The sequence below is a fragment of the Diabrotica virgifera genome, chromosome 7, assembly GCF_917563875.1.
Source record: "Diabrotica virgifera virgifera chromosome 7, PGI_DIABVI_V3a".
Lineage (NCBI taxonomy): Eukaryota > Metazoa > Arthropoda > Insecta > Coleoptera > Chrysomelidae > Diabrotica > Diabrotica virgifera.
Window position 1 is genome coordinate 223701778 of NC_065449.1, and position 25589 is coordinate 223727366.

General features: G+C 32.3%; 1 protein-coding gene across 3 annotated transcripts in view; it reads left to right on the top strand.

Annotated features, from left to right (window-relative positions):
- Positions 1-499: 499 nt before the first annotated feature.
- LOC114334777 (fibrinogen-like protein 1) overlaps positions 500-25589 on the top strand; it is a 35853-nt gene continuing 10763 nt past the window's right edge. For all 3 annotated transcript variants that reach the window (XM_028284870.2, XM_028284871.2, XM_028284872.2), the window contains exons 1-3: positions 500-645; positions 12019-12148; positions 14729-15196. In XM_028284870.2, coding sequence (XP_028140671.1) covers positions 574-645; positions 12019-12148; positions 14729-15196 — 670 coding nt within the window. In that variant the 5' untranslated portion in view covers positions 500-573. The remainder of the gene's footprint in view (positions 646-12018; positions 12149-14728; positions 15197-25589) is intronic.

The following is a 25589-nucleotide window of genomic DNA, read 5'->3' on the forward strand; positions in this document are numbered from 1 at the left end:
CAATCGGAACGTTGATGCAGCTGGAAGGAATTTTAAAAAGGCAACTCACCTTTAACAAATAAAGAAAAAAGAAGCGAAACAATGGAAGATGGCAGAAAAATGTGGTTTTCTTTCTTTTTAATCTTTGAAAAAGGTTTAAAAAAGAAATAGTTTAGCTGTATGATAAGAAACTATTATCCCGCATTAGTATCCGAGGCAAAAATGATACACAAAATAAAAACCATTATAAAAAATATTTTTTAACGGTCTACACAAAGAAATCGAATTAAACATATTTTTAATTCTTTTGTTTCAGTCGATATACAAATGTTTTAAAGTGATAATTTAATAAACATTTGGTATCAAATATATATGGGAAGTCTTTTTAACTTGTAATCAATTATAATACCGCCGAAGATAACAATAAAAATGATAAAATAACATTTTGTTGAAAATTTCCAAATATTTCAGATAAGAAAAACCCCAGACTGGTTAGTGGGTGTTAGATATAGGACAACAACATTGTACTCTTTTTTCCTGTACGATGAAACATATAAATATCAAAATTATTTGATATTATTTTAATAAATCACGATGATCTCGTGGGTGGCTCTTCTCTTAATATGTGCCAAGTTCGCTGTCGGTTTTCACTCTCCGGCTGAAGAAGTGAGTATTACAAACAAAAATAAGAATTACTTCATACAGCATAATTCGTATTTAGACACAAAAAAGCTTTTTATTAATAGTCCAGGGTAATAAGGTTTTTTCCATGACACGCGAGAAGCCAGGGTACTGAAGCGTTTTTTCGAGGGTCTAGGACATTTCGCCGTCGCCGTTTCGCCGTCGCCATTTCGCCGTCGCCGTTTCGCCGTCGAGCCATTTCGCCGTCGCCATTTCGCCGTTGTTAGCATTCGTACTTATAATTTCGGGATTATCATTACTTGTATATAAGTTTTGAATGGTTTTCAAACGTTTTGCATAATGAAGGTTTTTATTTTTGATACGGTAAAAACAATTGCAGTTGAAATCCCTTCTCTCAATATTGTTTATTTCCGGGAATCTGATAAAAGTCATATTTATCTATTTAATGATGTATTCTAATTATTATACTTTTGTTTATGGTCCTTAATTTCCTAGAAATAATAGAACGTTCTTGTAAACTTAACCAATGCCGGGATGGCGACGGCGAAACGGCCGACGGCGAACTGGCTCGACGGCGAAACGGCCGACGGCGAAGTGGCTCGACGGCGAAACGGCGACGGGGAAATGGCGACGGCGAAACGGCGACGGCGAAACGTCCCAGTCCGTTTTTTCGACAGGTAATACCTATAAGAGCAAATTGTAACTATTTCCTGCGTAGGATCTGGCGGCCATTTTTATTTATAAACAATTAAGTGTAAAAAATGGCATTTTTCCCTTTTTTTTTTTCAAATCAATGGAAAACAGTGAAACTTATGGTTTTTTAAGTATAAATATCTTTGAGATTATGGAAAAGCTTTAAAATGACGTATTACAAAGTTTGATATACTCATTTATTGTTAATATAATTGCGAAAAAAGTCGGAATTGCAAAAAAAATTAATTTCGCAATATCTGTTGTAAAAATTAGTGTACAGCTTTCAAATTTTTGTCATATAAGGGTTCTTTGGTGCTTAATATGTGATAATAATTTCAAAGCGATTCATTCAATTGTTTAAATTTTATTCAAATTGTTTATCCCAGAGAGCATTTTTTTGCAATAACATAATTCAGAAAAAAATGACGTTAGAACCTTTCCACAGGTGTCAAATGAAAGAGCATGAGTTATATTTTCAACTTGGTTTAAAAAAAGCGAATAAAAAATGCATTTATTAGTAGTAAATAATTCTGCAAAAGTATACTAAATCTTTCCTTATAAACTTTTTATTTTGTTATATAAGAAATTATATATATTTATTACAATTTTTTATCAGTTACGATATAAATAACATTACTTGGTAGTTGTGCACTTAAAACAGGGTAAAAAAGTTAATTTTTTTGGAAAAAATTATTAAAAAAGCTTATAAGGAAAGATTTACGATACTTTTGCATAATTATTTATTACTACTAAATGCATTTTTTATTCGCTTTTTTAAACCAAGTAGAAAATATAGCTCATTCTCTTCCATTTGACACCTGTGAAATGGTTCTAACGTTATTTTTTTCTGACTTATGTTATTGCAACAAAAATGCTCTCTGAGATAAACAATTCGAATAAAATTTAAACAATTGAATAAATCGCTTTGAAATTTTTATCACATATTAAGCACCAAAGAACCCTCGTTTGACAAAAATTTCAAACCTGTACACTATTTTTTACAATAGTTATTGCAAAAATATTTTTTTGCAATTCCGAATTTTTTTGCAATTATAATAACAATAAATGAGTACATCAAACTTTGTAGTATGTCATTTTAAAGCTTTTTCCGCAATCTCAAAGATATTTTTGTACTAAAAAAATCATAGATAAAAAATCAAGTTTCACTGTTTTCCATTGATTCGAAAAAAAAGGGATAAATGCCATTTTTTGACAGTTAAATGTTTATAAATAAAAATGGCCGCCAGATCCTACGCAGGAAATAGTTACAATTTGTTCCTATAGGTATTACTTGTCGAAAAAACGATTCAGTACCCTGGCTGCTGAAGTGTCACGAACAGGGTATATTTTTGTCTTATTACCCTGGCCTATAATATTTATATAATTATGTGCGTATAACGTGTTACCAGTACAAACTACAGTGCGTCCATAAAGTAACGCATAAATTCGTTATTTCGTAAACCGACGACTTTAAGGAAAAATCCCGAAACAGGTCGATTTTTATTTTTAAATTACGATTTTTTGGAATATATATCATACTAGTGACGTCATCCGTCTAGGCGTGATGACGTAATCGATAATTTTTTTAAATGAGAATAGGGGTCATGTCATAGCTCATTTGAAAGTTTATTGAATTATCCATTCACCAATGTAAATATTAACATAATTATTTATACAGGGTGTTCAAAAAATATTTTTTTAATTAAAATAATTGAGACAAAAAGAAAAATGTATGTAATTTATTTAATTCAAAATTAGTTTTACTACTATCAGAAAACAGAAAAAAAATTTATTTGACAAATAATTGATTTTCGCTTAAACGAAATGTTCAAACTGGCAAGAGACAGGCAGGTGGCAGCTTTAACATTGAATTTAATCGAAAAACAATATTTATTTGTCAAATAAACATTTTTTTCTGTTTTCTAACAACATGAAAACGTATTTTGAATTAGATAAATTACATACATTCTTCTTTTTGTCTCAATTATTTTAATTAAAAAAATGTTTTTTTGAACCCCTTGTATAAATAACTATGTTAATGTTTATATTATGAAATAGAGAATTGAATACCCTTTTAAATGAGCTATCACAAGACCCCTATTCTCATTTAAAAAAATCATCGATTACGTCATCACACCCAGATGGATCACGTCACTAGTGTGATATATGCCAAAAAATCGGAAATTAAAAATAAAAATCGACCTGTGTTGGGATTTTTCCTTAAAGTCGCCGGTTTACGAAATAATGAATTTATGCTTTACTTTATGGACGCACTGTATAACTATTAGAGTAATGATATACCTAACCTAAAATATATACCACCAAAAATATACTATTGAAACATCATTTTCACATCCTAGTTCCGTATATAGCAATGACTTCGGCTATGGTAACTGTAGTTCTTCTCACGATACAACTAACTCTTTCTTTGAACCAGGTATCTGCTGGTAAATAATGAATTTTAAGGTTTTTACCAATATTGTTTATTTAAATTGCTTTCAATCAGTAAAATTCAACAAGTCAACAACAGGACTATTAGGAAATAAAGATCATTAGTTGGGCTTCCCTAATTACTACCGAAGATTATATTTTAGCATCAATTGGTGCATCCATCGTCTCTTTACCTATCCATATATCATCATCATTCTCTTTGCCTTATCCCTGTGCGGGGTCGGCTTCCCTAATTGCATTTCTCCATACAATTCTATTTTGAGTCATATCAATATTAATCCCCTTTACCAACATGTCCTGCCTAATCGTCTCCCTCCACGTCTTCTCTGGTCTTCCTCTCTTACTCCTTCCAGTAATCTGCACTTCAGCAATTCTTCGTATTGGGTGATTAGCGTCTCGACGTTGAACATGATCAAACCATCTCAACCTATGCTCTCTCATTTTGGCATCAATTGGTGCCACACCTAGACTTCCCCTAATACACTCATTTTTAATTTTATCCTTTCTTGTCACTCCACTCATCCATCTAAGCATTCTCGTTTCTGAGACATGCAATCATTGTTCCTCTTTCTTTTTCACTGCCCAACATTCAGTTCCGTACATCATAGCCGGTCTTATGGCTGTTTTATAGAATTTTCCCTTCAACTTCATTGGAATTTTCCTGTCACACAGCACACCACTCGCTTTCTTCCACTTCATCCGTCCAGCCCTAATTCTGCTGCATGCATCTCCATGTATTTCTCCATTACTCTGCAATACCGATCCCAGGTACTTAAAACTATTGCTTTTTACAATCAGTTCACCATCCAAATATACCATGTTATTTGTAGTAACTCCATCTTTAAATGTACATTGCAAATACTCTGTCTTTGTCCTACTAAGTTTTAAACCTTTTTCCTCCAGATCTTGTCTCCACTGTTCCAGTTTTTGTTCTAAGTCTCTTTCACTATTTCCTATTAACACGACATCATCAGCATACATTAAGCACCATGGAATGTTACCCTGTAGTTTCGCTGTTATCTGGTCCAAAATTAATAAGAATAAATACGGACTAAGCACCGAGCCCTAATGCAATCCTACTTTCACATGATATTTATCAGTCTCTCCCACACCTGTCCTAACACTAGTCGTTACTCTCTCATACATATCCCTCACAATCTTTACATATTATTATTCACCAGGGACTCCTTCCTTATTGAGTGCACACCACAGAATCTCTCGAGGAACTCTATCATATGCTTTCTCAAGATCAATGAATACCATATGAGCGTTTGTTTCTTTACTCCTGTATTTTTCCATCAACTGCCTTAGAATAAAAATTGCATCTGTTGTTGATCTACCCTGCATAAAGCCAAACTGATTCTCGGATATTTCGGTCTCTTCAGGTATCCGTCTATTAATTACTCTTTCCCATATTTTCATGGTGTGGCTAAGCAGTTTTATAGCCCTGTAGTTTGTACATTGTTGTATATCTCCCTTGTTTTTGTAGGCAGGTACTAGTATACTGCTTCTCGATTCGTCTGGCATTTGTCCAACTTCCATAATTCTACTAAATAAACCTGCTAGCCACCTTGTTCCTGTCTCTCCCAATGTTCTCCTTACTTCTCCAGGAATATCATCTGGTTCTACCGCTTTTCCTTTCTTTATTTTTTTGAAGCGATTGAGCCACTTCCGCGTTTGTTATTTTGGTGACCATTGCTGCTACTGTCTCCGTTGATTCTACAGGCTGTCTGTCAAATTCTTCATTTAATAAGCTGTCAAAGTACTTTTTCCATCTATTTTTGACATCCTTTTCGTGAACTAGTATTTTATTATTTTCATCTCGGTTACATCTAATCTGATTAAAATCTTTTGCTTTCTTTGCTCTCTGTTTGACTATTTTATATATCTTCGTTTCGTCTTCCCTGGTATCAAGTTGATAGTATAGGCTTGAATATGCTTCTGCTTTGGCATTTGCTACTGCTACTTTCGCTTCCTTTTTTGCCACCATATAGTTTTGAAGATCTGTGTCGGATCTGGTTTCTTGCCACTTTTTATATAATGTTCGCTTCTCTTTTATTTTTCCTTGTACTTCGTTTGACCACCACCAAGTCTCTTTATCCTCAAACTTTTTTCCTGACGTTTTCCCAAGTATTTCAATAGCAGTCTCTTTAATAATATTGGCCATTTTTCTCCAAATTGTGTTAGGGCTTCCTTTCATGTTCCAACATATTTTTTCTACTATTCTTTCCCTGAATAGACCTTCTTTCTCATCTTTTAGCATCCACCACTTGATTTTTTGTGGTCCTCTCCGACATTTTTGTTTAGTTTTGCTTTTTTATTTCGATGTCCATAACAAGCAGCTTATGTTGTTGGCTGACTGTCTCACTAACTATTACCTTACAGTCCTTGCATTCACGTATGCCTTCTTTCCTTATCATGAAGTAGTCTATTTGGGTTGTGTGGTTTCCACTTTTGTAGGTAATAAGATGAGTTTCTCTCTTTTTAAAGAATGTGTTAACAATCGCCATATCCAATGCTGTTGCTAATTCATGCATATCATCTCCAGCTTCATTTCTACTTCCAAAGGCTAATCCCCCATCTATTGTCTCATATCCTGTCTTGGCTTGGCCCACATGTGCATTGAAATCACCTCGTATTATAACTTTCTCCTCTGCTGGAATATCACTCAGTACGTCTCTTAATTGGTCATAGAAAGCTCTTTTTTCATTCTCACCCAGACCTCTTTGAGGAGCATACTCACAAATAACATTCACTACCTCTTTATCAATTACAAATTTCACTGACATCATTTTATCACACGTTCTTACAAGTTCTACTACGTTATCTTTCATTTCTCTATCAGCAATTATACCAACTCCATTTCTAGTGTTACTACTCCCTACATACCACAATTTGTATCATTCTCCTAGTTCTTTCGCCTTTTGTCCTTTCCCCCTAGTTTCTTGAATACAAGCAATTTGAACTCTTCTTCGTTTGAGCGCATCCACTAACTCCAGACTATTACCTGTAAGAATACTAAGATTCCAAGACCCTATCCTGATTTGTCTAACCTGTAATGGTGTTCCCCCTGAGATAGTCCTCACCTGGAGATCCAAACGGAGGCTCATTTTACTTCCGGAACATTTTACCTCAAGAGATGCCATCATTTCAGTATAAGTTTTTATTGCGTTGGAGGTCTTTTCATTTTATGGTCTGAAAAGATTTGTTTGGATATTTGATGCCTGAATGCCTTTTCTATCAGCACCATACCCTGCCCTGCATGTTTAGCCAATACACCACCAATGCAACGAAAGTGCAGTATTACCCCACACCCGCCTGCATTTTTCTGTATAGGCCAGGATCCCTACTGTAAGGACTGCCCTATCTACAAGCCAATGTATTGTTGCCCGTATCCCGCCACTAGGAGGCACGAACTTCATTCGGGATACAGAATCTATCTTTACCTATCCATATAATCAGTCTCATATTTTCGCTGATAATAAGAATGCCACATGTCTATTTTCAGTAGTAATAACCCAAGGACATTGATAATTGTTCGAAAAAATTTTATAACAGATTTCGAAAGCTTGTTGCTTGGAAACAGACCGACGCCGTAGGCGGAGGTCTGTTGCCTGTAAGCAACAAGCTTGAGAAAGTTGTTAAAAATTTTTTGAGCATTTATCAATGTTCGAGGGTTATTCGGATAGAAAATTTTTTGCTGGTTATGAAAAAAAAATACAGAGCAGAAACAATTTATTTAAATGTGCAATTAACAATTCTTCCACCGTCCGATTTCCATCTAATTCATATTTTCTATCATTGCAAAAGTCCATAAACGCTTTCCATACAAATTTTTTACTGTAAACAGTATTCTTTGGTATATTTGATTCGATAATTCCATTAATATTCTCATCAGTATTACAACCAAATCGTGACATTTTGAAATATTGAATATTTGAAATGTCAAAATCGAAATGAAACGAAATGTAGGTATCCATAGCTACATGATTGAGTGAAAACAGCCCATGGGATCTGTTTTCAGTATAATGTTGGTTTTATTGGTTGTAATCAATCAGATGACCACAAATTAATTGATTTCATTGGATTTCTAATTGAGCAAAAAATTTTCAATAAAATATCTCTAACAGCTTTCGATATATTGGAAAAAATCTATTTTTATTTTGTAACTTCAAAAGGCTGTAACTTTTTTTATGTGCACTTTATTTGTACTAAGGTAAGTTAGGTTCAAACGAACTATTTTTGGTGCCACAATAAGTGATTAAATTTTTGACCTGTATTTTTATTACACCCTGTATATGTGCCGAATTTTGTGTCAATCCAGGCGGCTCTTTAAAAGTTGGAACAAAAACGGTGATTCAATGAATGGCATTAAAATAATTAAATTTATATTATCCCCTGGTATAAATGTATTACTTTTTTATTTTTGTTTAATTGCTTTAAAACTTTCTCGTTTATTATTTTGCTGACATTTATTGTTACAGTTCCCTCAACTAGTCTTCTGTCGAATCCTTCACTTAATAAACTGTCAAAATTCATTTTTCATTTGTCTTTCACATACTTTTCGTGCAATAGAATATCATTATTTTCAACTCTAAAACATCTAATTAGATTAAAATCTTTTGCTTTCTTTGCTCTATTTTGGCTATTTTGTGCATCTCTTGTTTGTCCTTCCCTGGTATCAAGTTGACCATACAGATTTGTTTAAGCTTCTGCTTTATCTTTTTTTACCGATACTGTCACTTCTTTTTTGGTCAACCTATCTCCTATGTCCATCTAATTTTCTTGTCGCTATTTGTACAATTTTCGATATTGTTTTCTGAAACCTTCTTTGATTAATACCTACTTACTAATTTTCTGAATTCTCAGATTTCTTCCCTACTGTTTTCCACGTATTTCAATAGCAGTATCCATAAAATTACTGGCTATCGTCCTTCAAAGTATACGTGAATATTTTTTCATGTTCTTAAACATTTTTTCTACTATTGTTGCCCCCTCGCTTTTTACTTCGATGTTCAGTAACAACAACTTATGTTGTTGGCTTACCATCTCACTAACTACAACATTGCAGTCCTTATGTTCTTGTCATGAAATAATCTTGTTCTGAAGCTATTTCCTTGTGTCATTTTTATGATTAACTATTTAGATGGGATATAAGCCACAATTAAATTGAAAAAAATAACTTTATTAAAGTTTCGACGCCCAATTCGGTTGTCGTCTAGATACAACAAACTACTAAATTAAACCAAAATGTTGTTGCTTAGTAAAAAAATTTTCTAATAATTTATACATATTATAATCTGACTCATTTATGTCGGCAATTCAGACATATTATTATACATTTTAAAGTAGAAGACTTTAAAATGGTATTCCAATATTTTTTATGATTGCGTTGCTGGAATGAATGTATTAAATGATAGTTCATTCGATTACATGAAATCAACCACAACTCAAGAATATTCGTCATAAAAAAATCATAGCAAGTGATCTGTCTTTAAAAAAACAACCAAATGCAACGTTGATATTAAAATTCTCGCGTTAGAGATTCCATAGTAAATCACGAGGGAAACCCAGGAAAAAAAATTCAGTGGAGAGATTCAAGTATAGTCCTGAAAGAAACAGATAGTAAAAAGAGAAAAATCAAAGAAGCGGCTCTAATTATGTTAATAAATTGTGTCGCAAATTACTCGGTAGAATGCAGCAGAATGTGGTTACCCATACTGAAAGGGGAAGAATATAGAAAGAAAATATCACGATTAGTAAGGCAATAACATATCGGGTTAGTACATATTTTATATTTTGGTATTACTTATATATCTATATTCGATACCCGGACGACACTGTACTAGTTGCAAGAACAGTAGAAGAATTACAACGATTACTTACAAATATAAATGTTCCTTGCAACAATTATGGCATAAACATCAATATAAAAAACCAAGTATATATATGGTCTTCAGTAAAAACGTGACACAACCAGCACATATTAGTATAAACGGCATTCAAATTGAAAAATATCGAATTACAAATACTTCAATTCAATTCAGTTTATTGATGTCAATATACAAAGTATTTACATAAGTCAAAGGACATAAGTCACTTGGGAACTTAATAAACGAAACTGGAGACCAAAACAATGAAATAAAAAGACCTATCGAAATTGCCAGGACCACCTTCATCAAGATGAGAAAATTCTTCTGCAACAGAGATATAAGCATCCCTCTACGATTAAGAATGCTAAAAGGCTACGTATTTAACACGCTATTATACGGTGTAGAGGCCTAGACTCTCAAACAGAACAACATAAAAAATATTGAAAGTTTCGAGATGTGGTGCTACCGTCGAATGCTGAAGATAAGTTGGGTTGAAAGAATCACAAACATTGAAGTACTATGAAGGGTAGGAAAAGACCCAAAAAATTTGTTAACGATAAAACTAAGGAAACTCGGATATTTGGATCACCTGATGAGAGGTCATAAATAAGCATTACTTCAAAATATAATGCAAGGAAAAATAAAAGGAAAACGGAATCCAGGCCGTAGAAAAATGTCATGGTTGCGGAATTTGAGAGAGTGGTTTGGCTTCACCACTAATGAACTTTTTAGGTCAGCTGTAAACAAGGTCAGGGTAGCCTCGATGATTTCAAATCTCCGATAGGAGTGGTACAAGAAGAAGAAGATATATCTATGTATTATTGTTATTATTTATAATTTAAACAAGATATATATTAAAAACAGAACTTGTTATTAGTTTGGAGACTAAACTAAATGTAAGACTAAATACTTACGATGCCGGGATAGTATCACGAGGTTTTTTCCTGGTTTTCCCTCGTGATTTACTATGGAATCTCTAACGCGAGAATTTTAATGTCACCGTTGCATTTGGTAGTCTTTTTAAGGACAGATCACATGCTATGATTTTTTTGTGACGGATATTCTTGAGTTGGGGTTGATTTCTTCTAATCGCATGAATTATCTTTCAGTAAAGTCGTGCCACGAACGCAACTCATAAATATTGGCAATATCATTTTAAAGTCTTCTACTTTAAAATGATGCTGTGATGCTAAAATGATATGTCTGAATTGCCAATACAAATGAGTCAGATTAAATAAATTATTAGAAGAATTTTTTACTTAGCAACAACAATTTTGTTTAACTTAGTAGTATTTTGTATTTTTACAACGACACCCGATTTGGGCGTCAAAACTTTAATAAAATTATTTTTTTGAATTTAATTGTGCTTTATTTCCCATATAAATAGTTAGTTAATTATGAAATAATCTATTTTTGAATAATGTTGTCGTTCGTTTCACTTTATGTTTTGACTTAATTTGTTTGAAAATGAATCGTGACGCATGGGAAAAGTTATAGCGGACGGACTATACCTGTACAAGGCAGTTCTATTCCGACTAGCTGTCATCAAAAAATAATTTAATGAATGATCCGTGTTCACGTATGTACGGAATACACGGAAGGGATATGCATCGTAATAATCGTAATAAGATAAATAAAAGTTATTTATGAACCGAGTCAGTAAAGATACTCTTTATCGAACGAGTCTGATATCTTGCAGAGCAAGGGGGATAACAGACGAGTTCGCTAAAGAGTTTTACTGACGTGGTGCATACAAAATTTTATCGCCAACAATTTGATATTGGTTTTAATACTTACTTACAATTTACAATTTAAGAATTTTTGAAATTTTAGAGGTAATACAAATTTCATGACAGTCATGACAGATGACATTTAACCGTTTTCGATTTTTAATCCATAGCGATCAATATTGAATAATTACTAAATCAGTAAGGTTTTGATTCATTTTATATGAATGTAATTGCAAAATAATACAGAATTTCACTTTGTGACATAAATTTAATTAACAATGTTGTAAATTTTGTACAATATTTTTAATAATTAAAGTAAATAAATTGTAATTCAACTCAAATAAATAATCGATTACTGCCATCGACCACTTACATTCAATCTCGATTAATCGCAAGAGGTAAAGTAAAATTCTTCTTTCAGTACAATAAAGTGTTACTGTACTGCCCCAAATGAAGGCAAATGAGTACAATAATGAATGACTTTAATGACGGTTGGCGATAAAACATTATTATTTATAAAATACACATAAGAAACTAATAACATACTATAAAAAAGCATTATAGGATAAAATGTTTTTTGTCCAATCTGTTTTCGGTTTATCCCTTGTATCATACAGATCGTGGTGAATTTAGTTATATTTTATTTTCAGGTACCAGCTGCAGATCCTAATAATGTTAAATTTAGAAAATGTGTCGATTTTACCGCAGAAGGTGGGGCCAACTCATGGAAACAGGATTTAAAAACATTTCTTTATCCAGAAAATGAGGCCTTTGATCTAGGTAAATCTATTATTCAAAGTTAATTTTAACCTAAATCTATTATTTTTGATCGCGTACGTAGACCGTGTGACAAAACAATGGGAAACTTTTTTATTATTAATTTTACGAAATAAATATATGCTTCATAAAAAGCGCTGCATGGTCTAAAACCTAATATGCAAACAGCACATATCAAATTTTATAAATTTTATACGAGGTTCATAAAAAAACATGAATATCTCTCAAGAGTAAAGTTCCTTTATATTTCGCAATATCGAAAATATTTATTAGACAAAGTGGTTTGAAATTAAAAACTGCGTTTTACTATTGACAAAAAATACAAATTTTTCTCCGTTACAAAGTACCGATACGGGTATCATCTTATGTTTTAGACAATGCAGAGCTTTATATGGAGAATAACTCTTTTTCGTCAAGTTATTAATAAAAGATATACATATAAATATATATGGGTAATAATTTGATACCCATAAGATAATGAAGAATAAATACTTGTATATTTATTAATCAATGGTTAAAAGTTGTTCAACAGACACCATTAGAGCTTCACGATACGATACAATATGGATACTTTTTAAGTATTGAGTATTGTATTGGTTATGCCAATGGAGTATCGTATCGAGTATCGATATCGACTTATGAAAATATCGTATTAATATTGATTTCGATACGATATCGATACAATACTCGATAAAATATCGACATAAAAAAAAATTAATAAATATAATAATCTTTGACATAGATAATTAAAAGGACATTAAATTAATAAAAAAAACTATTCTTTATTCAACTATCAACTATATCACTATCTTTATTAAACAAAGCTCTTAAAACATACAAGAAATGATTAATTACATTGCAACCTCAAAAATACTACCCTTTAAAGAACTTTTCATCCATTTGTTTACACAGATGAGTTCTTTGATGCTTTTATCCTTTAAAGGGCATATTTTATTTGTAAGTACTAGTGCTGCTTCAGAGAAAAGCCGCTCGACTGGTACAGAGGTCGCTTGTACACACAAAATATCCCTGGCCAAACGAGATAAAATGGGGAAAACATTGCTATATGATTTCCACCATACTAAAATATCTGTGTCTGGTCCAGGTCTTGGAGATCGCAGATAATTTTCGATTTCTTTTTCAAAAACATCGATATTATTCGGTGTTTTTAAAAATAAAATATTGAAATTGATTGACTTATTGGTTAAATTGGGTTTATCATCCTTTTTACGTCTCTTCTAAGCAGGCTCTCCATTGCCATTTTGATAGCCAAATTTTTCATAATAAGTTTTATAAAAACTATTCAATTTTTTTAATGCGTTCTCTTTCATTTCCTTTCCCCATTGAGTCAGGTCTAATCCATCAGCTTTTATTAGTGGATCAAGCACCAACGAGACGCAATATATCCAATTGCATTTCACATAGTGCTTAATCAACTCTTTTCTCTTCCAGTTTGAAATTGCTTGATTAATGTTTCATCCTCATCATTTCGATTGTCTTTACAATCAAGTTCAAAAGACTGTTTTTTAATGTAATCGAGTAAACAATTATGTACTAAACGCTATCACCGGATCTGGAAGTGTAACGTAATTTTCTCCACTAATTCTTTCGGTAACTATTTTAAAATTACTCAAATAGTTAATAATTTTCTCAACAATTTTCCATTCATTGTTGTTTATAAGAAAAGTATTTAAATTTTTGTTTTTTTCGCACAGCATATTCAAAGCACCTCTCAAATGTAAAGCTACAGCTAACATTTCATATGTGCTGTTCCATCTAGTCTTACAGTCAGAAATCGGTTTTTTATATTTGATATCAAAAATGTTGCAACAGTTCATCAATTTATTTGTCATTTGTTCGGAATTTCTAATTGTGCAATTTTCGAATTATTTTAATAATATTTCCTGTAGAATTTTCACCCAAACTATCTTACATTATGGACATTATTCTAAAAATATTACGGATATTTCATATACCTACCTAATTAATAGATTCTTATAAAAATTGAATATGGCTGAATGCTTCTGTGAAAGTCACTAATACCTTAGGCCTTAGATTAACGAAGTAATACGTACTAATTCTGTATTACAAAAACTACTTTTGAAAAGATAGCAAAATCCCATGAGATTCGGAATAATTCACAATTCAGTATTTGTTAAAAAATTATTTTTGCGTCATCATCACTCATCACTCACTTCCATTATTGCCACGAATATCGTATTATATAAACAGTGTAATCATAACAGACCATTTACTCACTCTCAAGAGTTTCAATTTCAGACACTTAAGTCTAAAATATTATAACAGCTGATGCTTGGGTTGCAGAATCGTATTTTTTTCTCAATATCGATATTTTCAATAATATCCAGGCAAGTGTATCGACAATACAAGAGTATTGTATTGATTTCAGATATTGAGTATCGTATCGACATTAATATTGCTAAGGTATGTATTGTATCGGTATCGTATTGGTTTTCGATACGATATCAATACAATATCGATATTTTTATCGAGTATCGTGAAGCTTTAGACACCATATTGTTAAATAGTGTTTAGTAATTTATTTTTATCTCACTTTTTTAGGTACAAAAAAAGACAACGACAAGTTTCGCATGATGTCTTTAGCTGTAGTGGATAAATTAAATAGCTTACAGGAATATGCAAACACTGTAAAAAATGTGTCCGACAAGTTAAATAGTTTACAGGAATATGAAAACACTTTAAAAAATGTGTCCGATAGATTAAATAGTTTACAGCAATATGAAAACACTTTAAAAAATGTGTTAGATAAATTAAACAGTTTACAGGAATATGAAAACACTTTAAAACCTGTGTTCGATAAATTAAATAGTTTACAGGAATATGAAAACACTTTAAAACATACATTCGATAAATTAAGTAATGTACAGGAATACCAAAAAAAAGTGTTCGATAAGTGCAAATATCTGGTTGGTAAAAGTCAAATACCGTTTTGTGGCTTAAATCCAGAACAACCATTTTCCGAAACTGAACACGCCTATCCAAGTAGTTGCAAAGAAATATTGAAAGGCGGTAAGAAAATACAAATATTTATAGTTTAACATATTATATGGTTTATTAACATATTATAGGTTTAACATATAGGTTTACTATTTTACCATCAAATATCATTGTTTTGGTTATCTATAACAAACTCTTCGTTTTTTTTCGATCTCTTTTGAGATCGAGTTTTCATTTACTGGTAATTTTTATAGCCTAGATTTACATTACTGTTTTCTCTTACATAATATTCAATATTGTACTCCAAGTGGACTCCATGTCCACGTAACCATCATCATATATGACGCCTGAAAGCTCATCGAGGTCCATATTTCCACTTTGGGATTTCTACGCTATTGAATTTTACATGGTGTGGAGGCCAGCCCCTCTCAAAAGTTCCAACGTTATATCAAAGAATATAGACCTTAGAGTATAATATATTCTTTGGTTATATTTAAAAGAAATACTTACTAGTTTGTCTTTTTTGAGCAAATCATTTCAGCGTCTTGTATGTCTTGCTCCCTTGACTATAGATTACCATGTTTTTCGTTCCTTTGCTTTTGTTTCCAATTTCGTCTATAATTATTACCTATCTCACCATGTTTGCCATTGCATAATTTTTTTCTTGGTTGGAAACGTTTTTTCTCAAAATTTATTTCCTTATAAAATTATTGCTTTATAAAAATTTTTTGTCTATGTTCTTCAAGCTATTCTTTATTTTGTTTCTTGTTTTTGTTGTCAGATTTGTTTTTAATTGTCAGCTACTTGCTATATATTCGTCTTTGGCTTCTTCCATATAGCCAGGTAGGTAGTGTCAAATTTGACCGGAGCATTTTAGCATGGCTGGTTTCTTTTTATTTAGGTAGGTGTTCCAAAGCTTATTAACAAATGATGTGTCAGCTGGGCCAAAACCGGGGATTTAACTCAAGAAAAGGTTTAACATGAAAGTTGATGGACAAACGCTACAACTTAAATGTCAAATATTTATATACGTTAGTCAGAACAGTTAACAGCATTGCTTACTTGGCACCTACCTTTTACTCAGGAGATCGGGGTAGGGATGACGGTTTTATACAAAATACCGCTTTTCGGTTATACCGGTTTTTTTTTGCTTACGGTTTAACCTGGCGGTTATAACCGGCCAAAAAACCGGTTTTTGGAAAAACCGGTTTTCGGTTTTTTTTAATCCAATAGGTTACAAAGTTACATTTACAATACACTTTAGTTTGCGATACTCCATTCGACTCGATATGAACATGATCAAAATTAGTACTATCGAAAGAACATGTATTATTTTTAACACGTTTGTATGTTTGTAGAATAGGTACATTTTAACTCATTTAATACTTCCTGTATGAGTGTATCGTTTTGAAAATGTAGCGAAATTCTTGGAGATTCGTATTCGTAATCAGTAATTCGATATTCATAGTCAGAGCATTATTTTTGGTAATCAGAAAAAGTCATTCACCCACTTTCAATGTCAAGAATTAAGTGTGAAAATAGATGATGTTTGCGTCTAATTCAACCAGATCACTTCTTATGTAAATATTATGATTACAAATACCTTTTCAAGGAAATATTATAATAAAACTTAATAATTGTTTCTGGCTGATGTGAGACTGCACTTTCAGTTTGCTTCTGTATTTTATAAAATAAAATAAAATTGGAATTATGATTTTGTTTGGAATAATTACTTGAGAATAATAATTATGATTGGGATCCAAAATAATACCTAACCTAATCCTAATCACCGTAAAAACCTAATAACCGGTTTTTACTTTAAAAAGAAAAAACCGTTTATAACCGGGACAAAAAAACAACCGGTAAAACCGGTTATTGCGAAGTAAAAAAACCGGTTTTACGTTTAAACCGGTAGGTTTTTCCCATCCCTAGATCGGGGTTCAAATCCTGGCGCGAAAAATTCTTTTTGTTTTTTAAATTGAAATTTTATTTTGAAAAATATTTATTTTTATAATTCCACGTTTTTATTATTTATACGACACAATATAAAAAATCTGTATGTCTTGTATAGAATTATGCATAGAACTTATGAAATAGCATAATATATATATTTGATCATAAATATTATGTTTGACCTTAATAAGCAAAATTGTTGTACATGAACCCCTGAACGTTCCTGAGTTAGTACGACCAATCTAAGTGAAAAAGGGGGTTGGCCTCCCCAACCCCTCCCGACATTTTTTTTATCTTTTTAGACAAACTGTTTTTTGCATAATTTTATGTGATGTAAAACCAAAAGATACATACAACCCTAATTTTTCACATTTCCATCACCAACCCCCATTTTTTAATAGCAGTCAAATTATTTCCCTGTTCTCTATAATATATAAAAATGAATTTTTGTCTGTATGTCCCTACAGAAACGTAAACTATGCATTTAATCATATGATGACCTCAAGCAAAGTTTTTGTACTTACATGAACCCAGGAAGGAGTTAATACTTAATAATATATACTTAATATACTTAATAATTAATAGAGTTAAAAGAGTTACCTAATACTTTTTTATTATTAACTAGCTGACCCGGCAAACTTCGTACCGCCTTAAAACTAAATAATGTTTGAATGTTTAATACCTAAAATTACCAGAAAGCCAAAAAATACTAAAAAGCAGCATGAAGCTTGCGGGGGGGCCCCAATATGTCAGGGGCTCCTTCTTGTCGTCTAATATGTATATGTAAAAATGTGTTATTATTATAATATATTATTTTACGCATAGATGAAAAATGTAAGTTGCCATAAACATTGCATGAATACACTAGTAGCCTAGTAAATGACCGTTTTGGAGTATCAACTTCAAAGTTGGACTTGTATTGCTTTTACTTGGGGGGGGGCGAAAGGGGTGAATCTCCGTGGTGTAAAGCATATGTTTAAAATAATTCCGGAAATGGATAAATCAATGGCTGATCTAGACATTTGCCTTGGGAGGGGAAATTTGCCTTAGGGGGAACTTCCAATGAAAGATCAACCAAAAGACATACAAAATAAGCCCAAACTGCATAAAACACATAAATAATAACTTATATGCATTAAGTGCCCTTAATTTTCCTGACTAGCGTGTTTGTTAGGCTGAATTTGTCTGTCTGTGGTTTAAGTATCATGTCAGCTAATATATTTTTTTTTCAACAATTTTTTCCTTAATTTTGGACTTGGTTAGAGGAGGAATTTCCCCTTTTTCCCTCCCCGTAGATCCGCTACTGGGATAATTATAGAGTTTCTTTATACTTTTATAATTATTACTTATGTCAATACTTTTCAAGTTATTGAAAAGCGAAAATATTTATTTTTCAACAAATAAAAGACGTTTTCAAGCGGTTTTTCGCAAATAACTGAAAAAATAAGTCTTTTATCCAATTAAATACATCGAAAAAATGTTTTTAACAAAAATGTAGCTTATAAAAAAAAACAAAAAAAATGGTGTATTCATGAAGTAGTGTATCGACACAGCAAAAGCAAAGTTGTAGCTCATCAAAAATTGTTCTTATTCGTTCAATTCCAAATCAAAAAATATTTTAACGTGAAATAACCAAATATGAAGCACTTTTTGGGGAAACTCATTAAAATATTATTTAAATGTTTAAAAAAGTGCTTTATTTTTATTTTTTATAACAGTTTCTAGCATCAAAACTAGACAAGTTACGCTCAAAATAAAGTCGGCCCCCGTTTTTTGAAAAAAAAAATCGTGAAAATCTCGCCCTATTTAGCACCCCAAATAAAATGAATCGGTAGTGCTTTACCATTTACTTTATATAAGTATGTATTGTTTATATGATCTGTAACTTTGATCGGTTTGAAGTTCTAATTTTGGAAAAAAAAAATTTTATAGTAAAAAAAAAATTATTTTGGAAAAATGCCCTTTTTTGAAATATCTCATCAAGTATTAGCAATACAAAAAACTCAAACAACAAAGAAATGTAGGTTTTGCTTTGTAAATATTTTGTGTTTTATTTTGTTTTTCTGTAAGACAAAAATTGGTTCAGATGTAGCTGTTCAAAATTTGCATACACGCGTAATTACTGACTCGTTCAATGTCTTTCAAAAATAAGCACTTTGAACCGGTGTAATTTACTAGTCATATAAAATAAAGTTAAGCAATATGCAAAGCGGTAATGATTAGTTGTATTTGAGGTGCTAAATAGTTTCACAATATTTTTCAACCAAAAAAGGTTTTAACCGTATTTGAGCTTAGCTCGCTTAGTTTTGAGGCTAGAAACATTTATAAAAAATAAAGTTTTTACACTTTAAAAAAGTTTTAATGAGCTTTCCTCGAAAAGTGCTTAATTTTTTAGTTATTTCATGTTAAATATTCGATTTGGAATTTGACGAATAAGAAAACCTTTCATGAGCTACAACTTTGCTTTTACTGAGTCGATAGACTTCATTTTTTCATTTTTTATAAGCTACATTTTTGCTAAAAATATTTTTTTCGATCTAATACATTCTTACTTTAAAGTTATTTGCGAAAAACCGCCTGAAAACGTGTTTTTTTAACAATATACTGTTATGATCTGCTTTCTCTTACTTTTATATTAATCAGTATTTATTTAATTAATTATTAAATTGTGGCAAATCATACATAAAATTAAGAAAAATCTCAGGGTGCCTTTTTATCATACAAAAAAATAACTAAATTATCTTAGATTATACTTATCCTTTCTCGTGGTTTCAGTATCTCTTAGTTGATCCTTATCGGGATAAAATAGGAAAATGAAATAAATAGAAATACCATAAATAAGCACATACAAATATCTTTTATTGTCAAAAGCAATACTCTGAAAATCTATCAATTAAATCCTGTGGGCATAACTGTCCCAATGAAACTTTTACTACATAAATTAATTTTAATTCAACAAATATTTATCGGTTTGTTCCCGACAACATTGACCTTTTGATTCACACACAATGATGTATTGACCAAACCGCTCTTCCTTGTTGATTATGTTAGGCTATCCATCAAAGCCCTCTCCGTTCTCAGCATCAATCCAGCAGCATACCAGCAACTAATTCTCCAAAACACGAACCAGGCCTCTTTTGATCAGTACTCGTTACAAAAATTCCAAAATTCTCTCCTCTCTTTCTCACAATAATATTCTCTCCCTTGGACTTTACAGAATCAAAGAGGTATTTCTTCTCAATTTGATCTGTCTCTCGTTCAACTTTTCAGCTACACTCTTCACTATCTAAAAACCACTGGTACTTGCTTCTGAACTATTCACGAAAACTTTGGCTGCTCTTCTCCGATGCCGGTCACATAATAATCTCCTTTTCCAAAATATCTGAACATTCACCCTTCTCTCATCCCCATTCCACTTTTTTCATTCGAAAAACCCATGCATCCTTCCAAACAAATACTTCTACTCATGATAATTACTTTTCGGGAATTCTACAAATTTACTTGGGGCTTAAACAAAGAGCCTTAAAAATCCAACTTTCTCTACATTAATTTTCTAAATATAGTAATTACCTGTGGCTTTTGGCCTTGCCCGTAACAAAGTAATCGTTTTAAAATTATAATCCCGAAACAAATTGTCTATTTACATCACCTTATTTAATTCTTCAGGGAAAAATTCATTAAGGATAAACCCACTGCTTAAAAACTAACTTATAATCAATAGTTACAAATCAATATACAGGGTGCATTAAATTTATGTGCCCGCGCTATATTAAAAAAATAAAGTTTTTATTCTATTTTTGATTGATAAAATGATACACAATAATATATTTCCACTCCTAAATAACTCGAAAAATATTGACTTGACCACTTCCGTGGTAACACTGAAAATTACACGGTAACGCCGTATATCACGTAAATTTACTGGGCTATAACACATATAAGTTTTTGTTACACTAGTCACATTTAATAACTTTTTAAAGGGGCCCCATTTCCAATTGTGCGGGGGGGGGGGGGCTCGACGGAGTTTGTTACGCCACTGCTAAAAAATATTGCGTACCTATACTTTTTTCTACCAAATGCATAGTTTGCGATTCTATAAGAGACATAGGTACAGACAAACATTCATGTTTATATATTATAGAGAATAGGGAAATATTTAGATTGCTATTAAAACATGGGGGTTGGTGATAGAAAAGTGAAAATTTAGGGTTGTATCTTTCGGTTCTACAACATATAAAATTAGGAAAAAACAGTTTGTCCAAAAAAATAACAAATAATATCTCCCTTTTCACTTAGATTGTTGGTCTTACCAACTCAGGAACCTTCAGAGGTTCATGTACAACAAATTTGCTTATTAAGATCAATCATATATTATGACCAAAAATGCATAGTTTGCGATTCTATAAAAGACATACAGATTTTTTTATATTGTCCCGTATAAATAATAAAAACGTGGTATTATAAAAATAAATATTTTTCAAAATAAAATTTCAATTTAAAAAACAAAAAGAATTTTCCGCGCCAGGATTTGAACCCCGATCTCCTTAGTGAAAGGTAGGTGCCAAGTAAGCAAGGCTGTTAACTGTTCTGAGTAACGTATATAAATATTTGACATTTAAGTTGTAGCGTTTGTCCATCAACTTTCATGCTTCACCTTTTCTTGGGTAAAATCCCCGGTTTTGGCCCAGCTGACACATCATTTGTTAATAAGCTTTGGAACACCTACCTAAATAAAGAGAAACCAGCCATGCTAAAATGCTCCGGTCAAATTTGACACTACCTCCCTGGCTAATACTGTTGATCAGCATTTTAAGCCTAGCTTGGTTTTTTGTTCCATTAGAATATGACAGTCTATGTCGTACCATACTTTTGTAAGCTTCTTTGCTTTCCCTGCTACTACTTTTGCAGCTTTTATAACTGGTTCTTTTAAAACCCTACAAGGCTAATATCAGCATATGTTTAAACTTTTCTTCACATCTCTCTGTTTGCTTGACATAAACTTTTTTTTACATTTAATTAGCACAAACTTGTGATCGGAATTGCTGTTTGCCCCTTTGTTACTTCTCATATCTGAAATGTCTAAAGCATGTCTTGCTGTTATTAAAACGTGATCGTTTGTGCGTGTTCTTGTGTGAAAATTTTGCAATGCCTATCATCATAATTTTGTCTGTTGCTCTTCTTCTTCTTCTTCTTCTTCTTTTTCTTCTTCTTCTTCTTCTTATAATAGGCCCCTTGGCTTGTTCCTTACCGATTTTGAGCTTGTATTCGTAGCTGTGATGTTGACTGCCAGCTATCTCGCCACCTTTTAAAGGGCCTTCCTATTGGTCTCTTGCCTGTTGGCTTCGAATCCCTGGCTATACGGGCTATTCCCTCGCTGTCCATTCTCGTCACATGCTGATTTCACTCTCGTCGTCTCTGTATTCCCCACCGTACTATATCTTGTATGTTACAGAGATCTCTTTTTCTGTCGTTCGTTATGCTGTCTCTCAGTGTTTTCCCAGTTATTGACTTTAGCGTTCTCATTTCTGATGTTCTCAGTATCCTCTTGGTTTCTGCTGTGCCACATCTTGTTTCTATCGCGTACGTCATGATCGGTCTTACACATGATTTGTATATGCGTACTTTCCCTTCCAGCCTCATATCTTTGTTTCTCCAGATGACATCCCTCAGACATCCTGACACTTAATTTGCTTTATTTGCTTGCTTTCGGACGCTCTCTTTAACATCTCCATAACTACATATTTCGATTCCCAGATATTGGAATCTCGAGACTTGTTCAATTAGTTCGTTGTTAATTACTAATTTGCATCGTATGGGTTCCCTTGACACTACCAGGGATTTTGTCTTGGCTGTTGATATTTTCATGTTGTAGTTCTTCGCCACTGTATTGAAAGTTTGTGTCATTTGCTGTAGGTTATCCTCGTTATCAGAGATTAAGATTGCGTCGTCAGCATAACAGAGGATTGTTATTTGTTTTTCCGCCATCTTATATCCTTTTCCAGTACCTCTGATATTTTCTATGATTTTGTCCATGACAAAATTAAAAAGCAATGGGCTCAAGCTATCCCCTTGTCTGATTCCCGAGTTGATTTCTACTTCCGATGTTAGGTTATTCTCGACTTTTATTCTGGTTGTGTTCATCGTATTAATGTCTTTAATTATCCTTATAATCTTGTTGGGCTGATTTTTTTCCTTTAGCAATCTTAGCACATCTTCCAAACTTACACAATCGAAGGCCTTATTCAGATATATAAAGCACATAAATGCAGGTTTATTATATTCCAGTGCTTTCTCAGCAATTTGTCTGGCTATGGATATGGCGTCTATTGTGGACATATTTTTTCCGAGAACCTTGTTGTTCCTCACTAATTGTGTATTCTTTATTTATTTTATTGGCAAGTATTTTTGTTAAGATTTTAAGAGTTGTGCTCAGCAAGGTAATGGTAAGGTAGTTGCTAGGGTCTTTGCTGTTTCCTCTCTTGTGTATAGCTATTGTTATACTTGTCCTCCACTGGTCTGGTACACGCTGGCTACATATTATTTCTTGAAAGAGGATCTCTATGTTTTCGATTAAGTTTTCTTTTCCGTATTTCAGAAGTTCATTTGGTATCCCATCGGGTCCTGGTGCTTTTCTGTTTTTTAATTTACGTATGTTATTCCTTATTTCTTCTTTTCTGATTTCTAGTTCTGTGTCTATGCTAGATTCGTCTTCATTTCCTGTTTCTTCCTCTTCTTCAGGTACTATAAGTATCTTCCTTATATAGTTGTTCTGTATAGGCGGTCCATTGTTCTGCTTCTATTTTATTTAAACTTCTGTATTCGTTAATGGGGTTTTAACCTTTTCTTTGCGCCCCATACAAATCGTCTTCCATTTCTTTGTTAAAGCGTGTCCAATATTCCCTTTTTTTTGTCTGTTGCGAAATCTATAATTCTTAGCCCGTTTTTGTTATTTATTTCATGCAGGGTATATGGACCTACTGCTCGCTGATATAATCCCCCTCTTCCTATTTTAGCATTTTTACCACTTCTTGGTATAATGTGGATTAAAAAAATGTTTTTTCTTCTACCAAAAGTATCAACAAATTTCTATGGAAGTGAGTGACAATAGATATTATTATGTTGGTAAATTAGATCAAATTTTACCTAAACTATTGTTTTTTTTTCGTTATATCTATTAGTTATGGTAGGAGAGCAAAGTATGCTAAATGTGCAGTCACTCGAGCGCTTTGGGAACCTATTGAGTTGTAAAGAGTATGTCCTAAAACCAAAAAAAAATTATGTAAAGTTTTCCATTTTAGTGGGCGCTTGCCAGTTTTTAATTTAATTTTCGATTTCCAACAATCGTTTTTCCCGATTAATAGTGACATCTATCCATAATTCGAAAAATGTTTCGAATAAAAGTTACTTATTTTTACGTAAGGAATCCAAATCTGCCGTAAAAAAATGAGGGTTCCTATTTAACCTTTAACTACATTACATTAACTACATACAGCTGGCGTATTTTTTACGCCAGATATAAGAATTCTACTGCAAATATATTTAAAAATTTAATTTTTGACCTTATTTATGTCTCTAACCTATCACTGGAATGTGCTTTACAATTTGATTTTAGTTTCGTTATAATCGGCGTTCTGAGAAGATCGTAATTTACAGTTTATTATTTACAGTTTACAGTTTACAGTTTATTTACAGTTTATTATACGCCACGATTAAATTAATATAAGTAGCAATACAAGTAAATATTTCAATTGTTTTTTAGTCATTATGGCACAAAATAGATTTTTCTTGATAAAAAATACATTTTCTCCCGTAAAAAATCACATTTAAAAAAATTTTTTATTAGCAATTTTATTTATCGTGGAATCCAGTTATTCCATGATTCCAGTTATAAATCCCAATTGGCTTACTGAGAAGGAACTCCAAGTATTCACTGATGTCGAATAAGGATTATAAAAAACAACTAAGTGTATTTTTTCAAAAAAAAAAATAAACAAATCCGTGTATTTTCTTGTGGCGTATAAAGTATGCCACGCGTGTAGTTATGTCACCCCACATCCATGGGGGGTCGTGTTTGGTGCCATTCGACAGATTTTTCAAAAATATTGAATAAGTGTATTTTACAGTTTTTCGATCTAATGTTCATTTCGCGAAATATCGCGGGATTCGTATTTAAACTATTAAATTTACCCCCCACCCCTATCCGTGGGAAGTCGTGTTTGGTATCATTCACCATGATCTATCATCATGATCATAATGATCTGTCATTCATTTCGCGAAATATTCGCTTTTTTCTTGTGAAACTTTGGGACCCACCCATTCCCTTACGCCCGGCTCAAATCGTCAGATTTTTGAAATATACACTGTTTTACATGTAGCTAACTTACCTTATCTTAATCTGACAATTTCGAGTTATTTTAAGGATAGATTTTTTTTTCGGGCCCCCCTTAACGAACTCCCCTGTGTTAAATCGTCAGATTTTTGAAATATACACTGTTTTACATGTAGCTAACTT